This window comes from Mustelus asterias, chromosome 2 (assembly GCF_964213995.1).
Source record: "Mustelus asterias chromosome 2, sMusAst1.hap1.1, whole genome shotgun sequence".
Lineage (NCBI taxonomy): Eukaryota > Metazoa > Chordata > Chondrichthyes > Carcharhiniformes > Triakidae > Mustelus > Mustelus asterias.
The window spans coordinates 77898650-77924008 of NC_135802.1; the positions used below are offsets into that span (position 1 = coordinate 77898650).

At 43.5% G+C, this 25359-nt stretch overlaps 1 protein-coding gene across 1 annotated transcript in view; it reads right to left on the minus strand.

Annotated features, from left to right (window-relative positions):
- Positions 1 to 25359, minus strand: part of calcr (calcitonin receptor) — a 304999-nt gene that overhangs the window by 154512 nt on the left and 125128 nt on the right. The window contains exons 3-4 of the mRNA XM_078237649.1: positions 19017 to 19176; positions 17455 to 17565 (exon numbers count right to left, since the gene is read on the minus strand). Of these exons, the coding sequence (XP_078093775.1) occupies positions 17455 to 17565; positions 19017 to 19176 (271 nt within the window). The remainder of the gene's footprint in view (positions 1 to 17454; positions 17566 to 19016; positions 19177 to 25359) is intronic.

Below are 25359 nucleotides of genomic sequence, written 5' to 3' on the forward strand. Positions count from 1 at the left end.
AATTAATTGGCATTGCCATTTCCACAGAAAGGTTTCGGGCCTTTTTTTTCACTGTTTCTAAATGTCAAAACAATTGCACTATTTTCAGATCCCAGTATAAATAAATGAACAAATGAATAATTATCTGTAGCTTCATTTACCCTTGAGAACAGACCCACGAAGATACATTCAGATGAGCTTTGCTTATTTCAGGCTTTGCTTAAGAAACTGTGGTAATGAATCTCGACTTGTAATGACTGCAGGTTGAGTTGCGAGTCAAATATCAAAGAGTACAGGTCCTAATGCTGATCCCTGAGAATGCCACCATGTACTTCCCTCCAGACTAAGAAGCAACTGTTCATCACTGCTTTCTGCTTTTTGTCCTTTAGCCAGTTTAATATCCAATCTGCTACTTTATGTTTAGCCCCTTGACTTTCAAAGAACAAAGAACAATACAGCACAGGAACAGGCCCTTCAGCCCTCCAAGCCCGCGCCGCTCCCTGGTCCAAACTAGACCATTCTTTTGTATCCCTCCATTCCCACTCCGTTCATATGGCTGTCTAGATAAGTCTTAAATGTTCCCAGTGTGTCCGCCTCCACCACCTTGCCTGGCAGCGCATTCCAGGCCCCCACCACCCTCTGTGTAAAATATGTCCGTCTGATATCTGTGTTAAACCTCCCCCCCTTCACCTTGAACCTATGACCCCTCGTGAACGTCACCACCGACCTGGGGAAAAGCTTCCCACCGTTCACCCTATCTATGCCTTTCATAATTTTATACACCTCTATTAAGTCTCCCCTCATCCTCCGTCTTTCCAGGGAGAACAACCCCAGTTTACCCAATCTCTCCTCATAACTAAGCCCCTCCATACCAGGCAACATCCTGGTAAACCTCCTCTGTACTCTCTCCAAAGCCTCCACGTCCTTCTGGTAGTGTGGCGACCAGAACTGGACGCAGTATTCCAGATGCGGCCGAACCAACGTTCTATACATCTGCAACATCAGACCCCAACTTTTATACTCTATGCCCCGTCCTATAAAGGCAAGCATGCCATATGCCTTCTTCACCACCTTCTCCACCTGTGACGTCACTTTCAAGGATCTGTGGACTTGCACACCCAGGTCCCTCTGCGTATCTACACCCTTTATGGTTCTGCCATTTATCATATAGCTCCTCCCTACATTATTTCTACCAAAATGCATCACTTCACATTTATCAGGATTGAACTCCATCTGCCATTTCTTTGCCCAAATTTCCAGCCTATCTATATCCTTCTGTAGCTTCTGACAATGCTCCTCACTATCTGCAAGTCCTGCCAATTTTGTGTCGTCCGCAAACTTACTGATCACCCCAGTTACACCTTCTTCCAGATCATTTATATAAATCACAAACAGCAGAGGTCCCAATACAGAGCCCTGCGGAACACCACTAGTCACAGGCCTCCAGCTGGAAAAAGACCCTTCCACTGCCACCCTCTGTCTTCTGTGACCAAGTCAGTTCTCCACCCATCTAGCCACCTCCCCCTTTATCCCATGAGATCCAACCTTTTTCACCAGCCTACCATGAGGGACTTTGTCAAACGCTTTACTAAAGTCCATATAGACGACATCCACGGCCCTTCCCTCGTCAACCATTTTGGTCACTTCTTCAAAAAACTCCACCAGGTTAGTGAGGCATGACCTCCCTCTCACAAAACCATGCTGACTATCGTTAATGAGTTTAACAGGTGTTAACAGGTATATTACTCAACACCTTTTGGTAGTCCATAAACAAAGCATTAATGACACCTCCCCTCATCAATCTTCATTAAAGAACGCAATCAATTTTGCCAAATGCAATTTGCAATTAACAAATCAATGCTGACAGTCACTTATAAGCCCTTTTCAAAATGTTGAATTATTTTTGTCCCAGATTATTGCCCTCAAACGTTTCCCCATCACTGATGTTAGGCTGACTGGCCTAAAGTGGAATGGTCTAACATCTGCTCGCTCTTTTTAAAAATCGAGATATAACCTTTGCAATCTCCATTTCCCTGGCACTCAGTACCCCACAAGCACTGTCTCACTTACTTCCTAATATCTAACAAGGATTGGAAGATTATGGTCAGACCCTCCAAAATCTCCACTCTTACTTTCCTCAGGAACTTAAGTTGTATTCCATTTGTACAGGATGGGTTCTCTATTTGGAGGACTACCAAGCTTTTCAATGCCTTTTTTTAACATTCTTAGCCCAACAATTATTGCTAATGCCTCTTCCTTTCTGCTGCATTGGCAGCATTAGCTTCTCTAGCAAAGACACATGCAAAGTGCTGACTTAGACATGCCCTCCACCTCCACAAGAATGGTCCATAATTGGATTCACTCTTCTTTAAACTTTCTTTTTATAACTGACACAGCATTCTGTCCTCTTTTGGTAAAACATTCCTCTTAATATTGAAGGGTAGTTTCAACAGCAAAAATAAAAATATGGTAAAAATAGTTATGCTAATTCACCACCATTAGTTTGCTATTGGAGAGTTGGCAGCAATTATAACATGAACTCAAAGTACATCTGACTTAATAAAATGTAATGGTGGATGCTGGACAATGAGTCAATGTGCTCCTTAGTGTATCACCAAAGAAATGGGCTTTATTGATCTCAGATATTCTACATTTTCCATATTTAACCCTGAGGTGATGTATTTTGGGAGTACTAACAAGGCAAGAAAATACACAATGAATGGTAGGACGCTGGGAAGTACAAAGGATCAGAGGGACAGTGGGTAGCACTGCTGCCTCACAATGCCAGGGACCTGGGTTCAATTCCAGCCTCGGGTGAACCCACATGCAACTTGGTCATACAATCATTTACTGAAATCCAGCTGCCTTTTACAATAAGTCATCTTTCAGAGAAATCTTGTTCTTAATGGACTGTCACTCTGAGATAAAAGATATTCTTGTTTTTTCCTCAAAGCACATGGGCCATCACAGTATTTACAGAGAACCTTCATTGCCATATCCCAGAGCTATCGAACCTGAATCCCTCAGCTCAGAGAGATCTTCCTTCCTTTACTATATCCTCCTAAATTACAAATTTGGTCCCTTGGCCCCAACAACTCTAAATACCCTTGAATGTTGCAGAGAGATTGAGAAAGGATATGAAAATAGGAAAGCAAGTTTATTGACAGCTGAATCTGTATTATCCATTATACACAATAATTCGGAGTCCAATTACCCAAAGGGTTTCCTCACTCATGCCATACATTGCTGGGCACTTATGTGCTCCACCTGCACAAGACCAAGTAGGAATTCCCACCTTAGAATGGAACTCAATCAGAATACTTCTACCCCAATAGTGGATGGATTTGTGTTTGGATGAGAAGTTAAAGTTTGAATGATTTCAAACCTGACCCAAAATGATTTCTATCCTTCTGCTTTTAACAGAGGTCAAGTCAGTCAGTGGAATATTATGACATGTATCCATTTTTACCTGTTTTTTATTTTTTATTTATTTCAGCTGGGTTTTCTGAGCATTGGGAAACTGGGCAGCTAAAAGATGGTGACTTGAGCTGATTAATATAAGTGCAATTATACAACTGCTTATGGGCCCTTTCTTCAAGCTCGACAAACATAGCTGTCCGTCCCCATGGTTCCCCAATACACCACCTCCATGGTTTCTCACCCTCCCTGATGTCACCCTGTGATTTCCCCACATTTTTATGCTCTGTCCCTGATCTCTCACCAGTATCATCCCCTGCCCACAATATCTCTCCAACTGATCATAATCCTCCACAAATGCTGTTGTGATCCCTTCCCATCGTGCTCTTCACTCACTGGTGCTAGAATGAGACCTTATGCCATATGCTTTAAAGTCAAACAGACTGGCCACCAGTTGATCAGGCTGGCTGTTGGGTAGGAGACTTGGTGAAACTAATGCAAATATAACCTAGTTTCGACTGGGAAAGCTGGAATTCTGGCTTTTCCATCCAGAACACCTCACCCTGTACCACTCCCTCTCCATAAGCATTTGTTCCATTTCATATAGATCTCACCCTTGTTTGAGGCCCTTTTGCTGAACTCCCTCCAAAATGTCGGAAATACGCAAAGAAGGCTGCACATTTTGGTCCTGAAGCATACAACGGTTTACACTGTGATGCCTGTGCATGAGAATATGATAAATAAGAACAGGCCATTCGGCCCATTGAGGCTGCTTCACTATTCAATGAGACCATGATTGATCTGATTGTGGCCTTATCTCCACTTTCTTGTCAACCCTGCATAAGTTTTGACTTCCTTGTTAATCAAAGCCTGTCTAACTCAACTGAGAATATATTCAATGATGTGACCTGCACTGCTCTCTGGGGAAGCGAATTCCAAACACTAACAGCCCAAGAAAGAAGAAATTCCTCCTCATCTCCATCTTAAATTGGAGACTTCTCATTTTGAAAATGCGCCTTCCCATACTAGATTCTCCACAAAAGGGAAACAGCCTCTCACAATCTATTCTGTCAAACCTCCCTCCCCCTCCAGAAATTTATATGTTTTTATAATATACAGCACAATGGCACAGTGGTTAGCACTGCTGCCTCACACCCGTCTCGGGTGACTGTCTGTGTGGAGTTTGCACATTGTTCCAGTGTCTGCGTGGGTTTCCTCTGGGTGCACTGGTGTCCACCCACACTCCAAAGATGCGCGGGTTAGGTGAATTGGTTATGATAAATTGCCCCTTAGTGTCAGGGGCATTAGCAGGGTAAATAAATGAGGTTTGGTTGGGATTGTTGTTGGTGCAGGCTCGATGGGCCAAATGGCCTCCTTCTACACTGTAGGGATTCTATGATTCTTATTTTCCCAAAATCCATTGGGGACAGGCCAAATGTACTAAACGTTTCATCACAAAACAACTCCTCCCTCCCAGGAATCAGCCCAGTGAACCTACCCTGAACTGCTTCCAATACAAGTATATCCTTCCTTAAGAGAGATGACCAGAACTGTACAGTGCTCCTCACCAACTGGTCTGTACAGTTGTATCACGACTTTGCTACTTTTATACTCTCTCCCCGTTGCAATAAAGGACAATATTCCACTTGCCTTCCTGATTACTTGCTGTACTTGCATGCTGACATTTTAAGATTTATGTACAAATCCATCTGTACCATAGCATTCTGCAGTGTCCCTTAAATGATACTCTGCTTCTCTGTTCTTCCTGGTAAAGAGGGGCATGATATTCTATCTGCCAGATTTTTGCCAACATATTTAACCTCTCTATATCCCTTTGCAGACTCTTTGGGCCCTTTTTACCATTTTGATTCTCAGTGTTGGGCGGACTTGAAACTGGGAGTGTTTCAGATCCGACTTTTAAACCCGTTCTCAGGCACCCCGATGCGCATTCTGCCTGAAAAAATAGCAGTGATTCCGAATCGTGCTGCAGAAGCCTGTGGACGGGGCTTAATGTGCCCGAAATAGGCACGTTATTTCCAGATAGGAAATATACAGTAAATGGCAGAACCCTAAGAGTATTGATAGGCAAAGGGATCTGGGTGTACAGGTACACAGGTCACTGAAAGTGGCAATGCAGTTGGAGAAGATAGTCAAAAAGGCATACAGCATGTTTGCCTTCATTGGCCAGGGTATTGAGTTTAAAAATTGGCAAGTCAAGTTGCAGCTTTATAGAACCTTAGTGAGGCCGCACTTGGAATATAGTGTTCAATTCTGGTCGCCACACTGCCTGAAGGATGTGGAGGCTTTGGAGAGGGTACAGAAAAGATTTACCAGGATGTTGCCTGGTATGGAGGGCATTAGCTATGAGGAGAGGTTGGAGAAACTTGGTTTGTTCTCACTGGAGCAACGGAGGTTGAGTGGAGACCTGATAGAAGTCTACAAGATTATGAGACGCATGGACAGAGTGGATAGTCAGAAGCTTTTCCCCAGGGTGGAAGAGTCAATTACTTGGGGGCATAGGTTTAAGGTGCGAGGGCAAGGTTTAAAGGAGATGTACGAGGCAGATTTTTTACACAGAGAGTAGTAGGTGCCTGGAACTCATTGCCAGGGGAGGTAGTGGAAGCGGATACGGTAGTGACTTTTAAGGGGCGTCTTGACAAATACATGAATGGGATGGGAATGGAGGGATATGGTCCCCGGAAGGGTAGGGGGTTTTAGTTAAGTCGGGCAGCATGGTCGGTGCAGGCTTGGAGGACCGAAGGGCCTGTTCCCGTGCTGTAATTTTCTTTGTTCTTTTTTTGTTCTTTGAAACGCTGCAGCTCTGATCGGCGCCACAAACTGCGCATGCGCAGTAAAAACAGATAGAAAAACGCTCCCCTGCCACATCGCTCCCAGGCTGGATAATGCCTCTCCCTGGCCCCCACAGACATTGCCCCACCCCACAACATTAATGACCCCCTTATCCCCCCATCCCCTGCCACCCAGACTGATCATGGGCCCCTCTCCCCTTCCTCCCACCAATCGCACGCAGAGTGCCAGCGGACCTCCCCTTCTCCTCCACCTTTCACACGCAGAGTGGCAGTGGAATCCCCTGCCCCACCCTGCCCTGCCCTGCCAACCCCCCCCCCCACCGATCTGAGTGGAGCCATCTGACCCACCTCCCCCCCCACCCCACCACCCACCGATCTTATGCAGAGAGCCGCCGGATGCTCGGAACTTACGTCCTTAGAAGCTGAAGTGCCCAAATCGGACCTTTGCGGATCATGTCTGTTTCACGCCAAATCTGGACGGGCAAACGCGGTGGTAAAGGGGGAAGTGCTGGTAAGTTTGGGCATGCAGCCCATTAGGTCAATTTAAATGTCCTGATGGTGGCCATTTTCGGCCCTTGGTAAAGGGGGAACCGGCGCAGGGATGGGTGCGGATCGCGCTACTCATCTCATGCCCGACTTTACCAAGTTTTCGCGCCCAAAAATGGGCGCAACTTGATGGTAAAGTCGGACCCTTTGCATCCTCTTCACAACTTGTTTTCCTTCCTATCTTTGTGTCATCAGCAAATTTGGCTACAATACAGACAAGTCCAAGTCATTAATATAGATCGGAAATAGATGAGGCTCCAGCACTGATCCCTGTGGCATTCCACTAGCTAGTCATAGTCTGCCATCCTGAAAATGAGAATGAAAATGACCCAGTTATCTTGACATTCAGTTTTCCATTAGATAGCCGGTTCTCTGTTTATATTAATGCTAATATATTACCCCTAAAACCATAAGCTTTTATTTTGTGTCGTGGCCTTTTATGCGGCACCTTGTTGCATGCCAATTGGAAATCCAACTGTACTACACCGACTGGTTCTCATTTATCCACTCTGTTTGTTAGATCCTCAAAGAACTCTAAGAAATTTGTCAAATACGTATCACCTTTCACAAAACCATGTTGACTCCTCTCGACTGTATTGTGATTTTCTAAATGTCTTTCTACTGCCTTTTTTAAATAAAGGATTGTAGCATTTTCCTAATGATAGACATTAGGCTTACTGACCGATGGTGTTCAGCTTTCTTTCTCTTTTTTCTCTTGAATAGAGGTGCTACTTTTGTGGCCTTCCAATTCATTGAGTCCCACTTCAACCCAAACCACACAACAGGGATCTCTTTACCATGCAACTTTATGGAGCTAGACTACACTCATTAATGTTAAGCATTGTTTCTCTTTCAGGAATTTCACTTACTTTTGACTTGGCCATGGATTGTCGGACTGAATACAGATCAGTGTCTTCAGTTGAATGAACTGCCACAGGATTTGAATGTTTATCTGATTAAAATCTCCCACCTGATTAAGGACATCAATTTACCACATGCCTGGCCTATTCGTCACAAGTGGTTGAGTGGTGAGCACTTTGGACAACACTGTTGTAAGTCAGACACTTGTTTATAGGAAGAGTAAAGGTAGTGCAGTATAGTAGAGAGTGGCTTCCAGATTCCCTAGTGCAGTACTAGTTCAGGAGGTGGAGGTGAAGAGTTGAGCTGAATGTGGTTGGCGGGGCGGGGGGGGGGGGGGGGGGGGGGGGGGGAACAGAGTGTGGCGCTACGAGGTCTCCATACAAGCACGTAGAAGGAATGAGAGCAAATAGCCACAGTGGTCACAGCAAACAGTGTCAACCTAACAATACAGATGTTGTGCTGCGAAGAAACTTAATGACCTCACATGAATCATCCAGGTCAGTGAATTCTCTTCAAATGCTATATCCTAACAACTGCACCATTCCATACATATTGCTCAGTGTACCATACTCCTTTCACTCACCTACCAAGAATCTTTTTCATTTTTCTCTTGGTGTGTTAGTATCATGGCCAAAGTCAGAATTTATTGCCCATTCCCTAATTTCCCATGAGAAAGAGGTGGTGAGCAACATTCTTGGCCTGCTGCAGTCCATGTGTTGTATGTACACCTACATGTTGTTTGAGAGGGAGTTCCAAGATTTAGATGCTGCAACGATGAGGGAAGGCAATATAGTTCTATGTTAGGATGTTGTGTGGCTTGGAGGAGAACTTGCAGGTGGTGGTGCTCCCATATATCTGCTGCCCCTGTGCTTCTAGATGGTAGAGCTTGTCGGTTTGGAAGTGCTGCTTAAGGAGCCATGATGAGATGCTGTCGTGCATCTTGCAGATGATACACACTGTTGCCACTGTGCCAGTGGTAGAAGGAATGCATGATTACGGTGGTGGATGGGGTGATGATCAAGCAGGTCACTTTGTTTTGGACAACGTTGACCTTCTTGCGTGTTGTTGGAGTTGCACTGATCCAAGCACGTGGAAAATATTCCATCAAAGTCCAGACCTGGCCTTGTATAAGGTGGTTAGACTGTGGGAAATGAGAATTTGTAGTCTCTGACATGCTGTTGTAGCTGCAGCATTTATTTGGCTGGGCCAATTAAGCTCCTGATTAATGGTTACCCCACGACTTTGGTAGTGGGGGATCCAATGATGGTCATACCATTGACTGTCAGGGCGAGATGGTGTGATTCTCACTTGTTGGAGATAATCATTGCCTGGCACTTTTGTGGCTTAAATGTTATTTGTCAATTATCAGCCCAAGCATATGTGGCAGGGTAGCAGCAGAGAGAGGTATATGGCCATGATACCATGGCTTACCTGTGCAGCAGGCTGGAAGAGGATTTTAAAAAAGTAACTGAGATAATGGATTCAACAGATATGAGAACTGACAGGCATCTTTTCAAGTTTATTTATTAGTCACAGTAGGCTTACACTAACACTGCAAAAAAGTTACTGTGAGAATCCCCTAGTTGCCACATTCAGGCACCTGTTCGGGTACACTGAGGGAGAATTTAGCATGGCCAATGCACCTAACCAGCATGTCTTTCAGACTGTGGGGGGAAACCGGAGAACCTGGAGGAAACCCATGCAGGTAGGAGGAGAATGTGCAGACTCCGCATAGATAGTGACCCAAGCCAGGAATTGAACCCGGGTTCCTGGCACTGTGAGGCAGCAGTGATAACCACTGTGCCACCATGCCACCCTCTGCACCCTGCGGTGTGATTCTAAGGTGGTTTGTTGCCTCCCACATATTAAGGTCACAGATGTCATTGAGAAGCTGCAGAGGATCCTGAAGAAACAGGGTGAACAGCGAGAGGTTTTGGTCCATGAGAATACCAACGGCATTGGCAGAAAGAGGGATACGCTCATTCAAAGAAAATGTTAAGGAGCTCGGAAGGAACTTAAAAGGGATGACCTCAAAGATAGTCAACAATCTCTGGATTGCACCCAGTCTTTCATGTTTGTGACTACAGAAAGAGCAGATTAATAGATGGCAGATGAGATGACGCAGGAGCCAGGTTTTAGATTCTTGAAACATTCAGATTGGTTCAGGGGGTATCGGGGCAGGTAAAGGTTGGAGGAAGAGCACCTCAACAGGGTTGGGACTAAATTCAATGTGGAGAGATTTGTTAATGGGAACGTTTGGCAGGAGGATGTGAACTTGAGTATTAAGAGTAGTTAGCTTCACAACTGTAGTCAGGAAATTGCAGGAATATAAATTAAGGATAGGGTGATTAATAACCTTAAAAAATTTCAGATGATCAGAGGGAACCAAAATGGATTGGGCCGTGCCTGACAAATCTGACTGAATTTCTGAAGAGAAGACTAAAGCACTGGACAGAGGAATGCCGATGGATGTTATTTATTTAGATTTCCAGAAGGCATTTGGTAAAAAGTAGTTCATAAAAGACTATTAGTTAAAGCTGCATTTCATGAAATTGAAGGCAAATTATTGGCCTGGTTAGAAAATTGGCTGAGTGGCAAGATACAGATGCTGTAAAAGGCAGGTACTCTAATTTGCAGGAGGTGATTAGTGGTGACCTGAACATTTTGGGGCCTCAAATATTCACAATTTTATTTACGATTTAAACAATGGAATTGAATGCTACATATGCAAATTTGTTGATGACACAAAGATGGGTGTTATTTTAAACAATGTAAGCAGAAGTATAAGAATGCAAAAAGATATTGATAGATTAACTGAATGGACAAAACTGTGGTAAATGAATTTCAATGTTGGCAAGTTCAATTCAATTCAATTTAGTTCAGTTCAATTCAGCTTTATTGTCACTGTATAGTGCACAAATGCAAATACAATGAAAAGTGAGCTTGCAGGCTCCCAAGATACAAAGAGCATTGTCTAGGGAGACATGTCTATGCACGCCGCCAAGTGTGAGGATATCCACTCTGGCCCAGAAAGGATAGAATAAGGTTCATCCTAAATGACAAAAAGCTGGAATAGTGGAGATACAAAGAAATATTTAACATTCTAGATACAAACAAAATCATCAAACAGGCTCGTGGAATGCTGCTATTATCTACAAGTAGAGATATGGTCAAAGATCGGCCATGGTTCATTGAATGGCAGAACAGACTTGAGATGCTAAACTCCTATTCCTAAGTTCCTATGTTCATCACACAGAAAGGAAAGAAACAAGGCTTGAAATGGAAGATTAGAAAATAGACAACAAAAGGAGATTAGAGATGTGTCATGGATATACTTTACCATAGGGAGTCTAGTGAATAAGGGGGATGAGCTGAGGGTACAGATGGGCACTTGGAAATATGATATCACAGCTAACATTAAAGCATGGTGCAAAGGGCAGCAATAACAGCTCCACATTCCCGGTTATTGTGTTTTCAGACAAGATAGGGAGGTGGATAAGAAAGCAGGAGGTGGGTCACAATATTGACGAAAGAAACAATTATAGCTGTGAGCTGGGACGATATGGCACAAACAAGTGAGGCCATTTGAGTTGGAATTAAGAACAAAAATATGACAAGCACACTCGGGTGTAGAATAAATCTCCAAACTCTCAGGGGAAGGTAGAAGAGAAAATATGTGGGAAAAATCCTGAGAAGTGCATCTACAGTAGGACAGTAATAGGAAAGGATTTCAACTACCCTAATAATAACTGTGATAGAATCAGAGAATCAGAGCAATAGGTAGAGCCAGCACAGGATTCTCAAAGTGCATTTGAGTGAATGCTTTTAGTCAGTATGTAGCAAGCTCAAAAAGGGCAAGGACAGGTCTGAACTTTGTTTCAGGGAATGGAGCTGGGTAGGTGGATGTTGATCAGCGGGATCGTGATCATCATTCAGTTACACTTAATGTCGTTATGAAAAAGGATAAAAGGTAGATTAAGAGTAGATGTTCTCAAGTGGGGAAAAGCTAAATTTACAAAGCTGAGGTGTGATTTAACAAAAGTAGCCACGAAACAGCTTCTGAAGGTGAATCAGTATCAGAGCAGTGGGAGGCACTTCAAGGATGAGATGTAAAGTGTTCAGAACAAGCACATTCCCACAAAAAATGTTGAGACATTCAATTTCAAAGATACTTGAAAATTGAGAGGTGAAAGAGAGAGAGAGAGAGAGAGAAACTTAAAACAATCGCCAATACCAGGGAAAAGGTGGTGGGAAAACCTTCAGATCTAAGGGCTGGTACATCTCCAGGACAAGTCCCCATGACCTGCATCTTAAGGCCTTAAAAGAAGTGGCTACAGAGATAGTCGATGCATTACTTATAATCTTCCAAATTTCCTTAAATCCTGGAAGGGTTCCAGTAGATTGGAAAATAGTAAATGTATTTATTATCTTTATTCAAGAAAGGAAGGGGACAAAAAGCTGGAAACTTTACTCTGGTTAGCCTGTCTGTCAGAGGGAAATTGCTAGAATCCATTATTACGATAATGGCAGGATTCGTAGAACCATACATAGAAAATAGAAGCAGGGGTAAACCATTCAGCCCTTTGAGCCAGTTCTGCCATTCATTTTGATGGCTGGTTGTCAATTTCAATATCCTGATTCCCCCCATATCCTTTGATTCATTTAGCCTCAAGAGCTAAATCTAATTTCTTCTTGAAATCACACAATGTTTTGGCCTGAACTACTTTCTGTGGTAGTGAGTTCAACAGATTCACCACTCTCTGGGTGAAAAAATTTCAACTCACCTCAGTTCCAAAAGGTTTACCCTTATCCTCCAACTATGACCCCTAGTTCTGGACTCCCCCACCATTGGGGATATTCTTTCAGAATCCAACCTGTCTAATCCTGTTAGAATTTTATACATTTCTATGAGATCTCCTCTCACTCTTCTACACTCCAGTGAATATAATCCTAACCAATTTAGTCTTTCCTTACATAACAGAACTGCCATACCAGGAATCAGCCTGATAACCTTCGCTGTACTCACTCTATAGCAAGGACATCCTTCCTCAGATAAGGATACCTAAATTGCACACAATACTCCAGGTGTGGCCTCACCAACGCCCTATGCAACTGCAGTAAAACATCTCTACGCCTATGATGCGCGATTAATTCACTCGGGAGGCTGGATCGTACCCGGGAAATAAAGGCTTTTATTAGCAACAAGAATGGAGCATACTGCTTAACAATACAATCCCAGACTAAAGGGTCACTAGGCAGTGCAGTGACCTTTATATTCCTATAGATAGGCGGAGCCAACCGGAGTGTACCACAGAACAATACCAACAGGTGGAACACCCCAACCCTAACCCCAACAGTAACAAGAGTAACATATGTACGAGTACCCATAGTGATAACCATCTATGGTTCAGTACCCATAGTGGTAACCATCTATGGTTCACCACAGCCTATACTTGATTTGATTTTTTACTGTCACATGTATTAGTATACAGTGAAAAGTATTGCTTCTTGTGCACTGTACAGACAAAGCATACTGTTCATAGAGAAGGAAAGGAGAGGGTGCAGAATGTAGTGTTACAGTCATAGCTAGGGTGTAGAGAAAGATCAACTTAGTATAAGGTAAGTCCATTCAGCAGGGAAGAAGTTCTTGAGTCGGTTGATACATGTCCTCAGGCTTTTGTATCTTTTTCCCAATGTAAATAGGTGGAAGTGAGTATGTCTGGGGTGCATAGGGTCCTTGATTATGCTGGCTGCTTTTCTGAGGCAGTGGGAAGTGTAGACAGAATCAATGGATGGGAGGCTGGTTTGGGTGATGGACTGGGCTTCGTTCACTGCCCTATGTAGTTTGTTGCAGTCTTGGTCAGAGCTGAAGCTGTACCAAGTAGTGATACAGCCAGAAAGGATGCTTTCTATGGTCTATATAGAAAAGCTGGTGAGTTGTAGTGGACATGCCGAATTTCCTTAACCTCCTGAGAAAGTAGAGGCATTGGTGGGCTTTTTTAACTATAGCACCAGCGTGGAGGGACCAGGTTGTTGCTGATCTGGACCCCTAAAAACTTGAAGCTCTCGACCATTTCCACTTTTTCCCCGTTGATGTAGACAGGGGCATGTCCTAGACTACGCTTCCTGAAGTCGATGACTACCTCCTTTGTTTTACTGACATTGAGGGAGGGATTATTGTCATTGTACCAATTCACCAGATCCTCTATCTCTCTCCTGTACTCCGTATTATCATTGTTTCAGATCCATTCTACTTTTACTTAAAAGTTCTCACTATGAAAGCCGACATACCATTTGCCTTCTTTATTGTCTGGTGTACCTCCGTGCTTACTTTCAGTGACTGATGCAAGAGGACACCAAGATCTCGCTGAGTATCCACCTCTTTCAATTTACACCCATTTAAATAATAATCTGCATTCCTATTATTGCTACCAATGTTAATTACCTCATATTTATCCATATTATGTGGCATCTGGCATGCATATGCGCATTCACTCAGCCTGTCTAAATCATGCAGAAGCATCTCTGCATCATCCTCACAGCTGATCCTCCCACCCAACTTGGAATCATCTGCAGATTTGGAGATAATATATTTAGTTCCTTTTCCAAATCATTAATATATAATGTAAACAGTTGGGTTCGAGCACAGATCCCTGCAGTTCCCCACTAGTCACTGCCTGCCAATCGGGAAAAGGATGCTTAAAATATCATGGTAGGATCAGGCAGAGACAACATAGCTTTGTGAATGGGAAATGGTGTTTAAATAATTTATTAGAACTCTTTGCGAGAGTAACAAGCAAGTTAGATGAAGAGGAACCAGCAGATGTGACATGTTTGTATTTCCAAAAGGCATTTGATGAAGTGCCACATCAAAAGTTACTACACTAGGTAGGAGCACATGGTGTAGGGAGTAACATATTAGCATGGATAAAAGATTAGTTAGCTAACAGGAAGCAGAGAACATAGAACATAGAACATAGAACACTACAGCGCAGAACAGGCCCTTCGGCCCACGATGTTGCACCGACCAGTTAAAAAAAAAACTGTGACCCTCCAACCTAAACCAATTTCTTTTCGTCCATGAACCTATCCACGGATCTCTTAAACGCACAGATCAACCAGTCTTTTTGGGTCGGCAAATTGTAAATAGTGGAGTGCTGCAGAGATCAGTGCTGAGGCCTCAATTATTTACAATCTATATCAATGAGCTGTGTGGTAAACCACTTATTGCCTGTGTGTGTGTGACATGCCTGGACATGCCCCTGCCGGCCCTGCCTGGGACTCCTCCTCCCCGGTCCAGGTATAAAGGTGACTGCTCCCCACCCCCCTGCCTCAGTCTCGGGACCAGTTCATCAGCATGGGGGTGCTCCAAGTCTTTTGCGAATAAAAGCCTATTTGTTCTTGCATATAAACTAGTCTTTGCTTGATTGATAGTGCATCAATCTGGATAAAGTAACAGAATGTGGGGTAGCTAAATTTACTGGTGACACAGTAAGTAGGAAAATAAGCTGTCAGATGGAGGTAAAGAGTTAAGTAAGTGAGCAAAAAATTGCCCGATGGAATATAATGTGAGAAAATGTGAACTTGTTCATTTTGGCAAGAAGAATAGAAAAGTAGTATACTATTTAAATAGAGAGAAATTGGAGAACTTAGCGGTGCAGTAAGATCTGAGTGTCCTGGTACATGAATCAGGAATTCAATGTTTGAAACATTAGCACATAGGTGCAGCAAGTGATTAGGAAAGCAAATAGAATGGAATACAAATTAGGGAGGTTTTATTGCAGCTGTACAGGACCTTAGTGAGACTGCATTTGGGATATTGTGACCAATTTTGGTCTCCATATTTGAAAAAGGATATATTTGCATTTGAAGGACTTCCGTAGAAATTTTATCCCTGGGATGGAGGGCTTATATTATGAAGAAAGGTTGAACAGGTTCAGCCTATACACACTGGAGTTTAGAAGAATGAAAAGGGATATGATAGGGTTGATGTTTACTCTTGTGTGGAGGCACTAGAACTAAAGGACATAGTTTAAGAATAAGAGGTCTTCCTTTTAAGATGGAGATTCGGATAAATTTCTCTCTTAAAGAGGGTTTGTCAAATTCTCGTCCCCTAAAACAGTGAAGGCTAGGTCATTAAATTTATTCAAAGTTAAATTAGATTAATTTTTGTTAGACACAAGAGTCAAAGGTTTTGGGAGGAGCGGGGGGAGGAGGGGTCAGGTAGGAAAGTCGGGTTGAGAGCACGAGCAGATCAGCCATGATCTTATCAAATGGCACAGTTAGATTTGAAGGGCCGAATGGTCTATTCCTGCTCCTAAGTTCCATATTCTTATGTTCCGAGGTCCCTCTAGATGTCAAAGAGCACACAGAGTAGGATAAGACTAAAAGCGGAAACATTGTCAGATACTGAGAGCTTAGTACTGCAGAAAGCCTGGAGAAGTACAGAAAGTGCAGGGGTGAAATTAAAAGGAAACTAGCTAAACAAAGAGAGGGCATGAAAAATATTCGTAAGTAAAATCAAGAAAAACTAAAAGATATTTTATGAACACATGAAGAGCAAGGGGCTAACTAAGGAAATAGAAGGGTTTTTTAAGCACCAGAAAGATAACCTGATTCATCAGTAACTAAGCTCCATTTGTTGATGAGTCTTTTAAAAAGCTGGAAGAAAGACTGAGGAACAGCAATGATTCTGCATTATTACAGCAAATTTCTTCCTTCTTGCTGCTGAACACGCGATGAGCTGTGTGACATTATGAGATGATAGCTGGAGCAGAGAGGTTAAAAATGGCAGTGTCAGTGTTACACCGTGACTGATATCATGAACTGTCTATTCTGCATTCTTCCAGTGCACACCCTATACACCAGTGCACACCCTATACACCAGTGCACACCCCACACACCAGTGCACACCCTATACACCAGTGCAGGCCCCACACACCAGTGCACACCCTATACACCAGTGCAGGCCCCATATACCAGTGCACACCCTATACACCAGTGCACATCCTGTATACCAGTGCACACCCCATACACCAGTGCACACCCTATACACCAGTGCACACCCTATACACCAGTGCACACCCCATACACCACTGCACATCCTATATACCAGTGCACATCCTGTATACCAGTGCACACCCTATACACCAGTGCACACCCCATACACCAGTGCACACCCTATACACCACTGCACATCCTATATACCAGTGCACATCCTGTACACCAGTGCATACCCTATACACCAGTGCACACCCTGTACACCAGTGCACACCCCATACACCAGGTCTAACCTCCTCATTAAGATGGCATTCAGCATGTGCTCCATTTTTAAAAATTATTCATTCTTGGGATATGGGCGTCACTGGCTGGCCAGCAGTTATTGCCTATCCCTAGTTGCCCTTGTACTGAGTGGCTTGTTAAGACCATTTCAGAGGGCAGTTGAGAGTCAACCGAATTACTGTGGCTCTGGAGTCACATGTAGACCAGACCAGGTAAGGATGGCAGATTTCCTTCCCTAAAGAATATTAGTGAACTAGATGGGTTTTTCTGACAATCGACAATGGTTTCATGGTCATCAGTTGATTCTTAATTCCAGATATTTTTAATGAATTCAAATTCCACCATCTGCTGCGGCAGGACGAACCCGGGTTCCCAGAACATTAGCTGCATTTCTGGATTAATAGTCTCGTGAAAATACCACAAAGCCATTTTGCAGCAAGGAGTTTATGATTTTCTCCAGAATTAATTTCATAATAAATATTTTAGTGTTTTATGGGAATAGAACAGCTGTAGGATGCTCAGGAGTTATAAAAGGAGTACAAAGATGTAACTTGCTTACCGGTTTCATCAAAGTCATCAAAGTGGTTTGGGCAGCTCTGCATGCTTAGTGTTCCAGCTGGTGTATCATCCCAACATAACCATCCATCCCAGGTTCTGTTACAGTATACACCTGCAATGTCAGAAAACACAGGCAAATGAATATCCAGTGTTATTTGTAACAACAACAATGTGTATTTATATAGCAGCTTTAATGAAATAAATCATACCAAAGTGCATCACTGGAGCTTTATAGAGCAAACTTTGACACTGAGCCATATGAGGAAATATTAGTACAGATGACCAAAAGAGAATTCCAGGACCTATTGCTTCAGCAGCTGAAGGCACAGACACAAATGATGAAGCAACTAAAGTTGTGGATGTTTAAGAGATTGAAATGAGAGAAGCACAGATATCTCAGAGGGTTGTGGAGCTGGAGGAATTGACACAGATAGGGAAAGCGAGGTGTGGTGGGATTTGAAAACAAGAACAAGAATTTTAAAATTGAGGAGTTGTTTAAGCAGGAGCCAGTGTTGGTCAGCGACCTTAGGGGAGATGGGTGAAAGGGAGTTGGTGAGAGTTAGGACATAAATAGCTTTGGACCTCAAGTTTACAGAGGGCAGAATGTGGGACTGACCAGGAGAATGTTGAAATGCTCAAATTGAACAATGATGTGGATGAGACTTTCAGCAGTGAATGAGCTGAGGCCGGGTCAGAGTCAGCATGTGCCATCAAGGTTGAAGTTAGCGGTTTTAGTGATGCCATGGCTATGGTGGGCAGAAGTTCAGATGAGAAATAGGAGTCGGGCCAATGATAGATCCTTGGGTGACACTAGAGGAAAAAGTATGGGAGCTGGAAAAGATGCCATTTCAGGGGGATCTCATTTTACAACCAGATACATAAAAATGGGAACGAATATCTGCAATCTCACAGCTGGATGACAGAGAAGTTTGAGAATCATAGAATCCCTACAGTGCAGAAGGAGGCCACCTGGCCCATCGAGTCTGCACCAACCACAATCCCACCCAGGCCCTATCCTACTAATTTACCCTGCTAATCCCTCTGACACAAAGGGGCAATTTAACATGGCCAATCAACCTTACCCACAAATCTTGGACTGTGGGAAGAAACCGGAGCACCTGAAGGAAACCCACACAGACACAGGGAGAATGTGCAAACTCCATGAAGACAGTCACCCAAGGCTGTAATGGAACCCGGGTCCCTGGTGTAGTGAGGCAGCAGTGCTAACCACTGTGCCCCATGCCTCCTCCTTTGGAGGAGGCTGATGTGGTCAAGTGTGTCAAAGGCTGCAGACATGTTGAGGAGGGTTAGCTTGTTTTGGCTACAGAAATGTGGGTGTAAAGGAAAGGAAAGGAAAGGGAGTTTTGAGAAGGACAGTAATTTGCACCGATTTTGGGGTCAAAAGTCTTTTATTGAGGAGAGGATGATAATGATGATGGAATTGAAGAGGGGAAGTACCTGAACAAATAGACATGTTAACAATATCGGCTAATACGGAAGGAAAGGTGAAATGTAAGTAACCATGTTATTAAAGAGTACAAGTTCTACCTACTTGTCTCTTACCTGGTTTGTTATATGAAACGTCCCTGACCATTTTTTCATAACACTTAAACTGTGCATCCATTATCTTTTGCCTTATTAGGTTTTCTGCAGTCTCAACAGATGATGGCTCCGTTGTAATTTCATCATAATTTTCAGTCGGTGCAAAACTTGACATAGTTCTCTGCGAGGTAGAGAAGATGCAGTGTTTAAATTTAGCTGCCAAAAAAAATCATTGCCTGTTAATTCCTCAAATTAGTCACTGAATCAAATCTCATTAAGAACTGTGAAAATTGCTGATCAAAGTGAATTTTCTTTCCAATGTCAGCCTGAATAACTCTGTTCGCACTTCAACCATAACTCTCCCCGACATTGTGGAATGTACCTTCAAGCAGCATTATTGAATGATTTACTGCAGTTGTACTGACTTCCTCTCTGTGCTGGTGTTAACACATTCACTTTAAACAGATCATCAGGATCATCAGGGCATTCGAAAGGTGCAGAAATTTATTACAAGTACCTTAAATGGTCATATGGGAGAAGTGTCATTTGAAACGTTATGATATAATGCTATAAAAAAGACAGTTTCACTTGGGAAGCTGTGATAATCTTGGGAAATTGTCATAAATTAATTGAATATTAAACTGCATTAAATAGAACCAGAAGCCACAACTTCAGGCTCAAGGGACGATCCTTTAAAACAGAGATGAGGAGGAATTTCTTCAGCCAAAGAATGGTGAATCTGTGGAACTCTTTGCTGCAGAAGGCTGTGGATGCCAGGTCATGGAGTGTCTTTAAGACAGAGATAGATAGGTTCTTGATTAATAAGGGGATCAGGGGTTATGGGGAAAAGGCAGGAGAATGGGGGTGAGAAGAATATATGCCATGATTGAATGGCGGAGCAGACTCAATGGGCCGAGTGGCCTAATTTTGCTCCTATGTTTTATGGTCTTATGGTAAATATATTTGTTGAAGTTTTATTTTTTATGTGGTTGGTCTGCCAAAATTTCCTTGGTAAAGAAGCATGTTAGATGCTCTGTTATTTAAACAAAACTGGATAACACAATCTAGCTGCATCTGTTATTTATTGATGACAAAAGACAGATAATCCAGCCTCGTCCCCACAGTTTCAGATGTTTCCTTTGGTAGAGACCAACACCTCAGACCTTCAGCACATTTAGAATCTTTGATAATTAAAGAAGAACAAGGATTTTTTTTTTGGGGGGTGAACTTTAAATTGGAGGTATTTATTTCAGAGGCCCTGGTGGCTACTGTTCAGGTGATCATCCCTGGTGTTTTCCTTGGCTTTGGATCTCAATCCTGACATTCAAGCTCAAAGTTTGATATGATCTCTAACTGTTAGAACCGATTTAGCCACTCATTTCTCCTCTTTCACTGCAAAGTTTCACTGCTGTACTGATTAAGTTTCACTCAAGTCGGATTTGTTCGTGGGGTGAATTCTGGGCATGAAAACTGACTTCCCTTTGGTACTTCCTCAAAATGCGGTAAGATGAACATCTTGCCATCTGCAGGAGGGGAAGGGAATGCAGGGTCAGAACTTTGGGGAAGTCAGATGAGATCAACTGCGCACTTCTTCTGGCAGCTGAACAAACCCATTCTAGAAGGGCAAAGTCTGCCACCTGTGACAGACATGAAGCCATCCCTTACCACCGGTGTGGGATGATCTCTGCTGACACTGTTCGCAGGGCTGTTCTGGAAATTCTGAAACCACATATTGTGGTGGTGGCTATTTTCTGCTCATAGCTGGTGTCACCATTTTCATCGCTGGTCTGGAGTTTCCCTCTTGTCATGATAGATGTTGAGGGTTTTCATCTAGTGAGGATTTCAGAGTTCAATGGTGACTGCCCTTGTGCCAGCAGCAAACTCTCATGGACTCAAAAAGGGAAGCAAAGTATTTCAGAGGGCTGAATCTACAATAAAAATCTGAAACATGAACACACTCCATCTCATACTACCATCCACGCTATCATGGTCTTATCCACCAACACGCCACCCTCAACTGGAATTGGAAAACACTCAACATTGGATCTGCATCTCTGATTGGAACCCACCTTTGGCATCCCCATTCCTCATGACCTCTCAAACACAGGCTCCACCCCTCCCTACTCTTATGTAATCTCCCCTGCCGGCAGACCTCCAGCCTCTTAATCATACCACCTGTGGGCGGAAGGCAGAGAAAGGTATTTAAAGACATTCATCAGACATATGCCAGAAAACCAGGAGTTTGGAATTTCTCCAAACTCAAAACAGACCTACACATCTTTGGACACTAAGAAGCAGGCCAATCCACCTAACCTGCACGTCTTTGGACTGTGGGAGGAAACGGGAGCCCCCGGAGGAAACATACGCAGGTACGAGGTGAACGTGCAAACTCTATACAGACATTCCCCCAAGGCCGGAATTGAACCTGGGTCCCTGGTGCTATGAGGCAGCGATATTAACCACTGTGCCACCGTACCGCCTTCCTGACATGAACTTAATCGAGATGGAGGTAGAAATGTTGCAGCGCCACCACCCATCAAACCTCCGCCTGATTAAATGATCTCCTGCCACCAAATTCTGCCCACGGGACCAGCTACCTGACCAGACATCAAGATGCCTGGTTTTATAGAGGGGCAGGAGGGAAAGCTGCCCGGGCGGCACGGTAGCACAGTGGTTAGCACTGCTGCGTCACAGCTCCAGGGTCCTGGGTTCGATTCCCTGCTCGGGTCACTGTCTGTGTGGAGTTTGCACATTCTCCTCGTGTCTGCGTGGGTTTCCTCCGGGTGCTCCGGTTTCCTCCCACAGTCCAAAGATGTGCGGGTTAGGTTGATTGGCCAGGTTAAAAGAAAATTGCCCCTTAGAGTCCTGAGATGCGTAGGTTAGAGGGATTAGTGGGTAAAATATGTGGGGTAGGGCCTGGTTGGGATTGTGGTCGGTGCAGACTCGATGGGCCGAATGGCCTCCTTCTGCACTGTAGGGTTTCTATGATTTCTTTCTATGATCTGTCTCTGTGGAATTCCACCTCCAATTTCTTTGGCTAATCCTCAATCCTGGGTATCAAAAATAAAATATAGATCTAAGAATTGGGTAAAATAAAGTTTAAAGAAGCTTGGATAAAGTCAAGTTTAAATAATTGGATAAAAGAGAATTGATAAGAGTGCAGCTGCCTGGTGGATTCTGACATGCAAATGAGCTTAGCAGCAGAGTAAACAGATATTTACTTAAGTGAAGTGGAGAACAATAGAGTGTAGAATTCTAAGTGTTAAAACTACAGAAGCGATGAGTTCAAAATGGAGGTATAAGCATGTCATCCTTGCATGCTAAAAGCATGGCATCTAGGGTGAGTGGTTAGATAGAATGAGATCAAAAGGAAAATATCGTGTGTCAGTAGCAGGGTAGCTCTGTACTGCAGCATAAACAGCTGGTGAGCAGTTAAGTTCATAGCCATGCCCAGCTGGAAGGAGAAGCTCACCAGGAAAGCAGGATTGTGTGCTAGAAGCTGTTGTATGAAAGCCTTAGAAAGTTTAAGCTGAATAAAAGAAAGGCTTCTCAAAATAAAAGGTACAATTCAGGTGTGGTGACGATTTTCCTGGATTTAACCCATAGCATTAAACTATATGGGATGTTGTTTTGGGTCAAGGGACAGGTAGATATGTGGAATATGGCTGATTCAGGGATACTGTGTGTGCAGCCAATTTTGGAGTTAAGTATATTTTTGTTTTGTATTGTGGCCTTTCTTGTTGTGTGTTTTTACAAGTTAATAAACATTCTTTTACTTGGATGATTACAGCAAGACTGGACCTTGTTTGCCTATCGTTCCTCACATTGTACCAAACTGATGAATAAAGGAACAAGAATGAGCGTTCCAAGTTACCCTTGCGTGTTTGGTGATACCCTGGCATCTAACATTAGCGGGGTTCTTAACACTACGATTAATTGAACATTAGGCCTGCAAAATGACATGAAAGGTATTAAAACATGGGAGTCGTTTTCACTTCCAGTCGATTTGACAGGAAGCTGGCAAAGTGAATTGCCCATTCACTGTTGAACCTGTCCATTTTTCATAACATTAAATCAATGGTTGAAAATTAGGCAGATTCTTCAATGGATGGGACATCCATTCTGCTAGGTCTTAATGAAGGTAGTGAAATTGAAAGTTACCCTTGTCATCACCAAATCATTAAATAGTTCTTTCTGCTCCAAGTCAGAATGTTCCATGACTACAGCTCAGCCTTCAACACCATTATTCCTACGAAACCCATCTCTAAACTCCGTGGCCTGAGACTCGGCTTCTCCCTCGGTGACTGGATCCGAGACTTCCTAACCCACAGACTCGATTTTCAAGTTTGCTGATGACACTAATGAAGTGGGTGGGATTTCAAACAATGATGAGAAGTACAGGAAAGAGATAGAGAATCTGGTGAACTAGTGCAACGACAATAATCTCTCTCTCAATGTCAGCAAAACGGAGGAGATTGTCATCAACTTCAAGAAGCGTAGTGTAAGACATGCTTCTGTCTACATCAATGTGTTGATGAAGGTAGGGCAGTTGATGTCATATACATGGATTTTAGTAAGGCGTTTGATAAGGTCCTCCATGGTCGGCTTATGATGAAAGTGAAGAGGTGTGGGATAGAGGGAAAGTTGGCCGATTGGATAGGTAACTGGCTGTCTGATCGAAGACAGAGGGTGGTGGTCGATGGAAAATTTTCGGATTGGAAGCAGGTTGCTAGCGGAGTGCCACAGGGATCAGTGCTTGGTCCTCTGCTCTTTGTGATTTTTATTAATGACTTAGAGGAGGGGGCTGAAGGGTGGATCAGTAAATTTGCTGATGACACCAAGATTGGTGGAGTAGTGGATGAGGTGGAGGGCTGTTGTAGGCTGCAAAGAGACATAGATAGGATGCAAAGCTGGGCTGAAAAATGGCAAATGGAGTTTAACCCTGATAAATGTGAGGTGATTCATTTTGGTAGGACTAATTTAAATGTGGATTACAGGGTCAAAGGTAGGGTTCTGAAGACTGTGGAGGAACAGAGAGATCTTGGGGTTCATATCCACAGATCTCTAAAGGTTGCCACTCAAGTGGATAGAGCTGTGAAGAAGGCCTATAGTGTGTTAGCTTTTATTAACAGGGGGTTGGAATTTAAGAGCCGTGGGGTTATGCTGCAACTGTACAGGACCTTGGTGAGACCACATTTGGAGTATTGTGTGCAGTTCTGGTTGCCTCACTATAGGAAGGATGTGGAAACGCTGGAGAGAGTGCAGAGGAGATTTACCAGGATGCTGCCTGGTTTGGAGGGTAGGTCTTATGAGGAAAGGTTGAGGGAGCTAGGGCTGTTCTCTCTGGAGCGGAGGAGGCTGAGGGGAGACTTAATAGAGGTTTATAAAATGATGAAGGGGATAGATAGAGTGAACGTTCAATGACTATTTCCTCGGGTGGATGGAGCTATTACAAGGGGGCATAACTATAGGGTTCGTGGTGGGAGATACAGGAAGGATATCAGAGGTAGGTTCTTTACGCAGAGAGTGGTTGGGGTGTGGAATGGACTGCCTGCAGTGATAGTGGAGTCAGACACTTTAGGAACATTTAAGCGGTTATTGGATAGGCACATGGAGCACACCAGGATGATAGGGAGTGGGATAGCTTGATCTTGGTTTCAGATAAAGCTCGGCACAACATCGTGGGCTGAAGGGCCTGTTCTGTGCTGTACTGTTCTATGTTCTATAATGGGGATGAAATAAAAATGGTCGAAAGCTTCAAGTTTTTAGGTGTCCAGATCACCAACAGCCTGTCCTGGTCCCTCCATGCCAACACGATAGTTAAGAAAGCCCACCAACGCCTCTACTTTCTCAGGAGCATAAGGAAATTTGGCATGTCTCCTACGAGTCTCACCAACTTTTACAGATGCACCATAGAAAGCATTCTTTCTGGTTGTATCACAGCTTGGTATGGCTCCTGCTCTGTCCAAGACCGCAATAAACTACAAAAGGTCGAGAATGTAGCCCAATCCATCACGCAAATCAGCTCCCACCCATTGACTCCATCTACACTTCCGGTTGCCTCGGAAAAGCAGCCAGCATAATTAAGGAACCCGGACATACTCTCTTCCACCTTCTTCCATCATGAAAAAGATACAAAAGTCTGAGGGCACATACCAACCGAATCAAGAAAAGCTTCTTCCGTGCTGCCATCAGATTTGTGAATGGACCTACCTTGCATTAAGCTGATCTTTGTCTACACACCAGCTATGACTGTAACACTACATTCTGCACTCTGTCCTTCCCTTCTCTATGTACAGTAAGCTTTGTCTGTATAGCGCGCAAGAAACAATATTTTTCACTGTATACTAATACATGTGACAAT